The sequence below is a fragment of the Camellia sinensis genome, chromosome 10 (genome assembly GCF_055761805.1).
Source record: "Camellia sinensis isolate YWXY chromosome 10, ASM5576180v1, whole genome shotgun sequence".
Classification (NCBI taxonomy): domain Eukaryota; kingdom Viridiplantae; phylum Streptophyta; class Magnoliopsida; order Ericales; family Theaceae; genus Camellia; species Camellia sinensis.
Window position 1 is genome coordinate 174480323 of NC_138970.1, and position 12577 is coordinate 174492899.

Sequence of the window (12577 nt, forward strand, 5' to 3'; positions counted from 1 at the left end):
TTAAAAGCACTTAACCTAGATGCATCTAAAAAAAAATATTTTTGGAGAAATTCAAAAAAAATCAATACACACAATAAAATATATATATATATTGAATTTTTATATTTTTTATATTCAAATATTTTATTTTTTAAGTATATCTAAGCTATGTAAGTAAATTTTTTTGATTAAAATATTAAAAAAATTCACTACAGACACAAAAACACGGCAAGCTCAAAAACTGTATTTTAAAACTCAAAATCGAATAGAGGGATTTTTGGAGGAGGTGTTTGTCCAAAAGGAAATCAGTAAATTTAAGAATTCAAAAATGTTTTATAAAAAAATTATGTGTCATTTAAGTTATTTTAAGTGTGAATCTATTGGAATAATATATCACATTTCTTATTTGTTGAACTTATTAATTATGTTTTCATCTAGAAGTGGAGTATACCCTCAAAAAGCGTAAATGATATGTATTTAAATTTTGAGTCACAATTGTTTGTTATTTCTATCAATTTGAGTCATAACAGAGAGCAAATACATCATGAAGAGGGGGAAAAAAAAAAACCAAATTTGATTAGAAAAAAAAAAAATACCAAGATTTTACTATTGTAGGTCACATCAATTTATAAAAATTTAAAAATAAAAATAAAAAAAAATCAAATTTATTTACAAAGTTAAAATTTGAGTTGTGCATAGAAGAAAGAGGGAAGAGAAGCAAAGTAGACAAAAAAAAAAAAAAAAAAAATGACAAAAACATAACCAATAACAAAAGCAATAAATTACATATATGCATTGCCTTGCAAGTCTTGCAAAATCTTAAAAATCCATACCACATTATATCGAACTTATCCCAAAAGCAACGAGAGTTATAGCCTTTGTCTTTTACTTGACGTGTTTCCAACTTCAATGAATATAAACCCTAATTAATGGGAGAGAATTCTTCTCAGTACTTTCTTTATTTAACAGTTTATCTACAAATCATAATTAGTGATAATGATTAATTGTTGAATTGTAATTTTTTAATTAATTATTAGATGATGATTTTATGAAAAAAGTATTGGAGAGAATCCAGAACCCTAATCAACACGCTAGCTTGTTATTTATGAGTTTTTGCACTTTTAAGTGGGTTGGAGAATAACAATAATCTTGAAGAAAAAATGAAAATGTAATTTAAATTTTCATGATTCTAATATTTGAAATGAGATAGAATAGAATTTCATCAATAATTACAATCTCAAACTGAGTAGGAATTTGACTCCCACCCTCTCTTACGGTAATTTCACATTCTTAAAAAAAACATGGACTATTTAAGAGTGTTAAAAAAAAAAAAAAAGGGTTAATTATGCCCAAAATTTTTAAATTTTTACTGAAATCCTATATCTAGCAATGTGATTCCTAATAGTGTGATTTATGTTTCATACATTTGATTCTTGACATCCATCTTTGTGTAATTATTATCCCTTTTGTTTAATTTGAGATTTTTTTTTTTTTAGATTTGTTGTATGGTTTTTGCAATAATGTTATTTATCATATTTTATTTGGGTATGGAAAAATTGAACTTTCTACATAACAGTCCTATCACAACCTCATGCTCAAATAGTGTTCTGAAATCAATGCAATTGGAGATTCTAATTAAACTAAACCATCTACCCTGGGCCTGTGGCCCACTATTTGTGCCATTTTGATAATTCTTTTGTTCAAAGTGTCCATCAATCCGTATCTCTATTTGGTGACAAGGCAAACTCTTAAAAATCAACACACTGAATCTTATCATGATTAATGACAAATCCCAACTCAAAAAGTGACTAGCATCAAATGGTTTAAATTATGTCATAATTTATTTTTGAAGTTTAATTATTTTCTATTACATAATAAACACACTATTCTAATACATTAACATCTCCATTTTAAAAAATCCAATCCTAGCCATCCTCACACTTTTTCTACATTTTAGGGGTAGTGGTGGTGCTTCCAACTTTTTTTTCCCTTTCGTTTCTTCTTTTGCTCTTTTTTTTTTTTTTTTTTCATCACCATGATATCGTTCCTTTCGTCTCCATCATCGCCTTACCATCAAGATCCGATGCCGCTAAACGTGTTTTTATATTATAAGAGACTATCTCAAATCTAGAATGTTTTATTTTGAAATGTAAATGTGACGATTAAAGTATCACAGTTGTTGATTGTGATGATGAATGAATTGTGAAGATAGTTTGGTAATATTTGTTTAGTGGTGATTGCTTTACTTTTTATTTCATTTTTTGTGTTGCAATAATATGTCACTGTGTAGAGATTTTCTCATTGAAAAATGATCCAGACCCCCTTTCTCCTCACCCCCTTTGACCCCTCTCTCTTTCTGATTGGCCAGTTTTTCTTTTTCTTTTTCTTTTTTTTTTCCTTCTCTTCCAATCACCACCCGCCACGTGTGTGGGGGGTGGTGGGGGTGGTGATTGGAGGGGGTCTCAATCACATCCCTTCCTCATTTTATAGAGGTTTTCTTCTCACTGTATGGATGTTTATTTGTTTCATTGTGTGAAAACTAGAATCCTTCTTGTATAGATGTTCTCTTTAGCTTTTTTGAAATCTATTTTATATTTTAATTTATTTTATTAAATGATTTAGGTCAAGTTTGACAAGTTGAAAAAAATTTAAAAAGTCAAAAAGTTACTCAAAAAGTTAAAAAGTTATCACTATTCACCAAAAGTCAACAAGTACCGCTGCACAACTCCCAATCCTAATTTTTCCTTACACACTAATTTATATAATTTTTTAATATACATTTTTTTATAAAAAGTCAAAAAATTTACCTAAACAATCATATTTTTTTTCCTCAACTTTTTAATCTAAAAAGTCAAAAAGTGAACTTATTTAAGACATCTCAAACAACCCCTTATTATCTAGTGTACACTATATTAATAATTGTGCTTTCTTATAAAAAATTATCTTGATTTCAAAACATAGATAAGGTCGCAATAATCATTATAATTTAAAATTAACTATTTCTAGTTATTACATTAATTCATCATGACATCGACATCTCCAAATATGGTTAGCTGAGCCAGGAATCAATCATCTAACTTTGTTTATATCAAAAGTAAACAAACAATAAAAAAATAAAATTAAATAAAAAGATAAAGAAAGAACTAAACAAGCCCTTGATATAAATCAGACTTGGAACAGAGCAATATATCCAAATCAAAAGAACTCAACATGGGTAGGTTCCCACATTTCTTCTCTCTCCTACCCATTTTCTCTCTTACAGTCATCTTCCTCAGCACCACCATAGCACCACCACAGCCCGCGGCGGCGCTTCCACTCTCCACAGATTCGCGGTGGATCGTGGACGAAACAGGGCGGCGCGTGAAACTCTCATGTGTGAATTGGGCTTCTCATCTCGATGCTGTGGTGGCAGAGGGACTTAGCAAACAACCGATTGATTCAATCTCAAAGAAGATTGTGTCAATGGGATTCAACTGTGTTAGGCTCACTTGGCCTCTTTTCTTGGCAACCAATGATTCATTGGCTAACACAACTGTTAGACAGTCTTTTAGGAACCTTGGTTTGATTGAATCGATTGCTGGTTTTCAAGTCAACAACCCTTCTTTCATTGATCACAGCCTTATCAGTGCTTTCCAGGTAATTTCTTTTCTTTTCTTTTCTGGGAAAATTGTATATATTCAGATGGTGGTATACTTGGAAAGGGAATTAAAAGAGAAAGAGAGCATGAAAGAAGATTTTTTGTTTTGATTGGGTTATTGCTTGTTTGATCATGACATTGACACCCACTATTTATGGCTGAGAGAGAGTGATCATAAAAGCCATCTCCCACGGTTGAATCACTACTGTAGTGTTGGGTAGTAACGATTACGATTTTGGTTTATATTTATAAAAATTTTATAAATTGATTTTTTGTTTATTTTTTTGAAAAACATAAATTATAAACATGTTTGATTTGAACAAAATGTTTAAAAAAAAATTAAAAACCTAAATTAAAAAATATATTTGTTCATGCCTCAAATATTTATATTTATTTTTTATTATTTATGATAATGGGATCATGTACATTATTATTATTGGAAAAAAAAATTAATTGAAAAAACAATTATTTAAAAAAATTAATTGAAAAAAAAAATTGATTGAAAAAAAAATTTTGTTGGTCAAATTTTTCTGTTTAAAAACCAACGTAAACTCATTTTTTGAGTTTACGCTTTTTCTTGAAATTTACAAACTAATACAACCATTTATAAACAAAAAAATTAGCAAACAAATTTTTATGACAATTTTTTAAATTTTGTAAATTTAAACTGAAAACGAAAACCAAACATGTAGTAGCTATTGCTAGATTTTAAGTTTTTAACAATAGATAATGATTTAAAGCTATGCTTGGTTTTGGTTTTCTGGTTAAAAAAGCATAAAATATAAAATTGATTACATAAGTCAATAAGATAAAATGTCATATTTAAATCATAATTTTTATATTTTTTCTCTCACAAAAATTAAAAAAGTCAAAAATAAAAATTAAGCGAGACTAAAAAAGTCAGGCTAAAATAATTAAAAAAATAAAAAAATAAAGCTATTTTAACTCTTTCCAAACGAAGACTAAGTGTCATATTTTGGTAATATATTATTTCTTCATTTTTTTAATACAAATATCAAATTGAAAAGCTATATGTCGGTCCCACCGAGATAAATGTAGAATTTAGGGTTGGGCAAATATCTATATGATTTGTAAAAACTAAATCGCTTGAATCAATCCGTTATACAAAATGGAAAATTTTAGTTGTCTGAGCAGGTGGATGTGTATAGATTTTTCTCAATATGTTTAAATTTAGAATAATGCTTGGGACCCCGTTTGGGGGTCACCCCCTCACCCCCCTTTGCCACGTGGCAGGTGGTGATTGGAGGAGCAGGAAAAAAAAGAAAAAGAAAAAGAAAATGTAACCAATGAGAGAGAGAGGGGGTCAAAGGGGGTGGAGGAAAAAGGGGGGATGAATCATTGTTGTTAAATTTAAACGGATAACAAATGAGAGATCACTCGATCAATCAATCCTCTTAAGAAAATGATATTATACTTTTATAATTTATGCATTAAAAATAAGACATTTTATTTAGTAATTATATTTACTATTTATGAAATATAAAAATTGTACCTTTATTTTTGTTATAAAAAATGGAGAATAAAAAATTTTGGGCTCAAAATAATAAAGAATTATTGAAAAATAGTTCAAAAAAAAGAGCTTTAAACAATAAACCGCCAAACCGTCAAGAAAATGATGTTATACTTTTATAATTTGTGCATAAAAAATAAGATATTTTATTTAGTAATTATATTTGTTATTTATGAAATACAAAAATTGTACCTTTATTTTTGTTTCAAAAAATGAAGAATAAAAATTTTTGGACTCAAAATAGTAAAGAATTATATTGAAAATAGATTGAAAACAAACCTTAAACAATAAAGCTCAAACTGGTAAACCGATCTGCATTCACGTGGCACACTCAATTCACATCTGTTAAGTAAACAGACGAATGCAAATTGATTTTTTCAATCCACTTATATTGTCAGGGAGAGAAAAAAATTGAAGTGCCTGCTGTATTTTAGTAATAAATAAGAAATTACAAAATAAACTTTGGTTATTTATGTCTGTGAGCTACCTAGTACTGTGACTCAATATTATCGCCCAGTGTAAAGATTTCAATATTTTACTGCTTATTATGAGTAATATATAGCAACACTATAAAATATTCTGACTCTTTAATATTCTGAATGTTAGGTTGTGTTTGATTAAAAAATTTATAAACAGATTTGAAAAGAAAAAAAAAAGTATAAAATTAAATACAGTATAAATATATTTTATTTAAATTTTAATTACTTTTTTCTTTTTTTTTTTAAATTTCTTTTTAAATTTTCTAACCAAATACTGTCTTAAAAGTCCAGCTTTGCTGAGACTTTTGGACATTAACCTTCTTGTTGGATCTTGGATGTGGATAAATGATGTAATTGATTGGATAATTATTTGAAAGGACCAAAAAGTTTTTAATTTTTTTTTTAAAATTTTAATATGGATGACCTTGGTTTGACGTTTGAAACCCCCTTCAAAAAAAACAAAACAAAAACAAAAAAAACCTTCAACCTTGACAATAATGATGATGGGTGATGACAATGACATACAACGACCTTATGGAAAATATTCTTTCACGCTACCTGAAATTATAATGTTAAATGTTCTCATATGCACCGTATATAATAATATGAATTTTTATTACTTTACATAAATAATATTATAAAAATATGTAAATTTATAATAATTTATATTTAATTTACATAAATATGCATTGATGACAATGACATACAACGACCTTATGGAAAATATTCTTCCACGCTACTTGAAATTATAATGTTAAATGTTCCCATATGCACCGTATATAATTCTATATAAAATAATATGAATTTTTATTACTTTACATAAATAATATTATAAAAATATGTAAATTAAATATAAATTCACATAATCATATAAATTTTTATAAATTTATAATAATTTGTATTTAATTTACATAAATATGCATTGCATAACGAAAAAATTTCCTTGTATAATATGTTATGAATAATTTAAAGGTAAAATTTTATTTTATTCTTTTGTTGTTTGAGGTCGAGTATCTTGTTTTTATAGTTTGAATATAATTAGAAAGTTTCCTATGTAATTTTAAATTAAAATGTTACCGTTAGGTCTTTTAATCCAAACTAATGAAATATATATCCCACACTATTTTTTAGGATGAATTTAATTTTTTGAAAAAATAAAGTAAAATTAATATAATAAAAATTAAATTAATATGTTAATTAAAATATAAAACAGTTAAGAAATTTATTGCAAAAAATGACGTGGCCCGAATTTAGAGTTTGTACAATAAGGATGCATACTCAAAATAAATCTCAAGTGCATAATATTTTTTAGTGAAAAGAAGTGGACCAAACCAACTATAAAAATCTAGAAAAACGGTAAAGAAATTTATCGCAAAAAATGATTATACAGCAAGATCCATACACAAAATGAATTTCAAATGTATAATATTTTCTTTTCAAGATATGTTTTTGAATAAATTTTCTAAATCGTTAGCATTGCTGTACATGTGAAAAGAAGGAGACCAAACAAACAACCATCTTATAATTTTGGATAAATTATAAACATACTTTTTTAGATTTATTTAAAATATAAATTATCTAATTTGATTTTGAAAATTATAAATATTCTATTTTGAGAATTTGTCATTTAACAAAAAATAAAATTTATAACTATTCTCTTATATAATAATAAAATTATTAAAACTGTTAATTAAAATATATTATTGACATCATAATAAAAGTAATTAAAATTTTAAGAGACATTATGTACCTTTCAAAACTACGAAGAGACGATCAATATTTTTTAGACAAATTTGAGAAAGTGTAATTATAATTAACTCTATACCTTTGTGCAATATATTTGATTGAGGAGTGTTTGGATTGTTGAATTTCTCAGGCAGTAGTATCAAGCCTTGGGGATAACAATGTAATGGTCATATTGGACAATCACATCAGCAAGCCTGGTTGGTGTTGCAGCAAATTCGACGGCAATGGATTCTTTGGAGACCAGTACTTCAATCCTGACCTTTGGATTAAAGGCCTAAGCATGATGGCCTCTTTGTTTACGGACACCCCTAATGTTGTTGGGATGAGCTTGAGGAATGAACTTCGTGGCGCCAAAGAAAATGTCAATGATTGGTACAGGTAATAAATACACTCAGTGGTTTAAAATATAGATTAACAAAAATTTGTGAAGATTGAAGCTCCTAGGTGAGTAAATTCACGAGTTTAAGTTGTGATTTTGTGAATTCATGTTAGATGATGATCAAGAACTTGAATTGAGTTAATTATGATGAAATTGAAGTTTATATGCACATGCATGCATAGAATTGCCATGAAATTGCATAATCAAGCATGTAAGAAGTTGAATATGAGAAATTGAGTGTTGAATCATACATGTAAGCATAGTTTTGTTGAGTTTTATGGTTATGAGCACCATTTGTACCATTTGAAATAGGAATGGGGTCAAGAATTGACATGCATGCATGATTGATGAAGATATGAAATTTGAATGCATGAATTTAATGTATTGGAAGTAAGCTTGGTATAATTTGGGTTTGCATGTGATTGATTCATAAGATTTGAGCTTCATAATGTAGTAAATTAGTGGGTAGAAATAATTGTTAAAAAATCAAAAATGTTTTTTTTGACATTTATTTTTGTCAAATTAGTTTATATTTTATCAAATTGAAGTAATGGTATCTTCAATTGTCCTGATTTGGAATAAGATTCAAAATTCATGGTCAAATGTGTCACAATTGAAAAGTCATGGACTAAAGTGACATGAGTTCAAACTATAAGGACAGTTAGTGTTATTCGTCATTTTTTTAAATTTCTAATCACATATGAGAAATTGTCTTTTTTATTACTAAATCATAAAATTTATTAATAATTTTTAATTTTATCATGAATATATTTTAATTAATAATTAATATAATTTTATTGTATTATGGAAGAGTAGTTATGAATTTTATCTTTTTTATTAATTCTGTTAAATAAAAATTCTTAATAAAAAAATATTTATAATTTTTAAAATTACAGGAAACAATTTGTATTTTAAACAAATTTCAGAGGGTATATTTGTAATTTATCCTAAATAAGAATATTCTATTACTCCAAAAAAAAGGAAAAATTACATTAAAAAAAAAAGAAAAAAAATTAGGGTTTGAACCTTATAATAAATTAATTTTTAATTTTTAATTTTGTCAATTTAAATCTTAATCTTTTAATTTATTTTCAATCTAACTATTTTCATCAAGTAGAATCGATGAAAAAAAATATTTTACTCATAAACTTAATGTAGGTATATATAAATTATTTAAAATATCATTTTTGTTGAGCTTAATGACTAAATTATTATTATTTTTATGGATTTTACTTAATGAAAATAGACAACTAATTTAGATTGAAAATAAATAAAAAAAATTAGGGTTTAATTTGACAAAATTTAAAAATAAATGTTTATTTTGTTATAGGGTCAATCCTTAATTTTTTTTTTTTGTAATTTCTCAAAAAAATTCAAAAAACTATTAACTAATTTCCAAGTATCATATGACAATTATCTCTGTGGTGTTCTAGGAAAATAAAGAATGACGAAATACAATAAGTCAGTCTCATTTGATTCTCAATTACTTAACAGTCAACATTATCATATTGGGAATTTTTCCCTATGTCATTGGCATAGAGCACTACGTGGACAATGCCATACCTGAAAACTCTATCAATTGAACCAAAAAGTACTTGTCACCGAATGAATCATCAACACCGCGTACTCAAAAAATATCTAAAAATAGTTGAGAATTTAAAATGGGTTGATTATATTAATTCTAGGTGCAACGTTTAAATAAAGTTAAAATTTATATTATAAATTAAAATTTTAAATAATTTTTTGAATATTATGAATTTTAAAATTATTTTCACTTCTCGATCTACACAATAAAGGAGTATTTATGTAAAACCTACGGTTATTTTTGGGTTATAGTAATTTTGTGTGAGAAATAGTAAAATGTATTTGGTGATGCATAGTATTCGTTACATTATTGTTTTTGTCTTTTTTCTTTAACTGTTCATGAATTTTGTTCAAGGCTTAATTACATCAAGACCCCTTCAACTATTTGTTAATATCATTTTGGCCCCACAATTATAAATCCGTACATTTTGACTCTCTTAATTATAAAATTGTACTACTTTCACTTTTTCAGACCATATTTAAAAGGGGTGTATTAGTACGATTTTCATAATTGATGAGGCTAATATGTACAGATTTATAAATGAGAAGATTAACAATTGAGGGAGTTTGGATGTAATTAATTCTTTTGTTTAAACTCATTACTAATGGGGTTGGTCTAAAATGTACTGAGGTTTTGTTTGGCATGGGCTAAAATAGTGCTATTTTTGCACATTATCATATTTGGGTCACAATCATCTTATTGGAGTTATATTACTTCTCTACCACATCATTTCAAACCTACCTCATATTTTATTTTTTTAAATAAAAAATCAAAAAATATACTAATCTAATACATACCAAACAACCCCGAATGTACCTTGGGCTGACTTTGACGTAGCACCACAAATGATGTTGTGGCCTTGGGCCTAAAGTTGAAATTGGTCCAACAAGTTAGTTTAGTTCACTGTAACAATCACAATAATATGGCAGTATAAAAAATAATCTTGATTATACACAATGGGTTCGTTTGGAATGTGGGTTGACTTTTTAGTTTTTTGATTTTTCAACTATTTTAGCCTGGGGCTAAAAAGTCTTGTTTGGAATGAACTTTTTAGTTTTTTTGACTTTTGTGAGAGAAAAAATGAAATGACTATAGTTTTGATGTGACATTTTGTCTTATTGACTTTTTAGCATATTTTGTCTTTTTATAACTATGTTAGTCCCATAACTTTATGCCAAACGAATGTGATGCTTAATTTAGGTACATGCAGAAAGGAGCGGAAGTGGTTCATGCAATAAACCCTGATGTTCTCATCATTCTTTCTGGATTGAGTTTCGACAAAGATTTATCCTTCCTCCTCAACCGCCCAATGAACCTAACGTTCACCGGAAAGCTAGTGTTCGAGGTGCATTGGTATGGGTTTTCTGATGGGTCGGCATGGAAAACGGGCAACCTGAACCAGGTTTGTGGGCAAGTGGTAGATCAAATGATGAGGAAGGCAGGGTTTGTGTTGGACCAAGGGTACCCCTTGTTTATGAGTGAATTTGGGGTGGACCTAAGGGGTACAAATGACAACGACAATAGGTACCTAAATTGTTTCCTGGGTGTGGCTGCTGAACTTGACTTGGATTGGGCCTTGTGGACACTTGCTGGGAGTTATTATTTGAGAGAAGGGGTGATTGGGTTAGAGGAGTTTTATGGGGTGTTCAATTGGAATTGGTGTGAGGCTAGGAATTCAAGCTTCTTGGAAAGGATCTCTGCCATTCAATCACCCTTTCAAGGTATTGAATTCATAAAATTCAATTTTATGCCTTTTTTTGTGTGAAAATTATTCAATATTCGCCATCGCAATACGTCAACCTAACTTAATTCACTTTTGTCAGTTAGATGGGAGACAAGGTCTTCTCATTTGTCAGTTATCTTGTTGGTCCTCCAGCACTTTTTTCATCTAGCCATCATCATCCATCAATTGATCTAAAGGTCACAATTCAATTTTACAACTAGTTATTACCATAGCTTATCCAAATATCACAATTTAATATAACAGCGAGTCATTATACTAGACTTGACCTTTGAATCAATTGTTAAATAATGATTGAATAAAAAAATTGTTGGAGAGAATCCCTTTCCCTACATTCATGACTAGTGCTCTTGTTAATTTGAAAGTGTCATATTAACCTATTGAGTTGGTATTTCTGAAGTACTTCAAAAAAGACAATAAATTTTGTACTAGGAAGACAAAATATAAGAAAAGACAAAATACGAACATAATCGGAATGGACAAGGATAAATGGAGATAATGCCCCTCCCAAAAAGTTTTGAAAATCTCCATATTATAGTAGTATTAATTAAGAATATTTTCAAATTATATAATTTAGGCCCTGAGTATATATATATATATATTTTTTTTTTAAAAAAAAACACTTGACGGTTACAATTTTATTTGGAAAATATTAGAATATTAGTGGTACCGATGAATTTTTAGTTTTCACATCTATATTCTCCCCCAAGTTGGAATTATGCATCCAGTCTAAACATATACCAATTTTAGTTTGAGAGTTCAGTCTTAACTTGTATGCCTATAAAGTTTTGATGTGTGCCTTAAAAACACACGTTAACAATCATCTATATATAAATGGTTTTGTTTATGCTTTGTTTGGCATGCAGGGCCAGCCCAACAAGGAGCCAAACAACACAAAGTAATCTTCCACCCACTAACTGGTCAGTGTATCCACAAAAAATCACTATTGGAGCCACTGAAGCTAGGTCCATGCACAGACTCTGAGGCTTGGTCCTACAACACACAACAAAAGACACTAACCATAAAAGGAACCTATTTTTGCTTACAAGCAGGGGGGCTAAACAAACCAGCAAAACTTGGTGTGATTTGCAGTGACTCAACTTCAAAATGGGAGCCCATCTCAGACTCTAAAATGCACCTCTCGTCCAAGCTCACCACCGATGGCGCTGCCGTTTGCTTGGATGTGGACCTCAGTAGCAATATTATCGTCACGAATAATTGTAAATGCTTAAATAGGGATAATATGTGTGACCCGGGAAGTCAGTGGTTCAAAATCGTTAACAGTACTAGAAGTTCGAGTGTGACCACACCTTTCGTTGGATTCAACTCGATGTTCGATTTCTTGAGAAACAACATGCTTGGGAGTTTGGTGGATTCAGCATGAGAAAGAGAAGATAGTGATGTATTTTGACATTGAAGAAATTTGTGAAAAGAACAGTACGTACAAGAAATCATTTATTGAAGAAGTTTAATCAAGTTTCATATTGTTGAAGCAATAAA

General features: G+C 28.5%; 1 protein-coding gene across 1 annotated transcript; it reads left to right on the forward strand.

The window, feature by feature from the left end:
• The first annotated feature begins 2986 nt into the window (after positions 1-2986).
• LOC114259424 (glycosyl hydrolase 5 family protein) lies at positions 2987-12577 on the forward strand. The gene is made up of 4 exons (XM_028199441.2): positions 2987-3615; positions 7503-7750; positions 10537-11057; positions 11944-12577. The coding sequence occupies exons 1-4, from the start codon at positions 3190-3192 to the stop codon at positions 12459-12461; spliced, it is 1713 nt and encodes a 570-aa protein (XP_028055242.2). The 5' UTR covers positions 2987-3189; the 3' UTR covers positions 12462-12577.

Excerpts from the sequence above, each read along its gene's own strand:
- LOC114259424 (XM_028199441.2), top strand. The coding sequence starts at position 3,190 with ATGGGTAGGTTCCCACATTTCTTCTCTCTCCTACCCATTTTCTCTCTT. Across the intron at positions 3,616-7,502 it reads GCCTTATCAGTGCTTTCCAG|GCAGTAGTATCAAGCCTTGG; the intron begins GTAATTTCTTTT and ends TGAATTTCTCAG. Across the intron at positions 11,058-11,943 it reads CATTCAATCACCCTTTCAAG|GGCCAGCCCAACAAGGAGCC; the intron begins GTATTGAATTCA and ends TTTGGCATGCAG.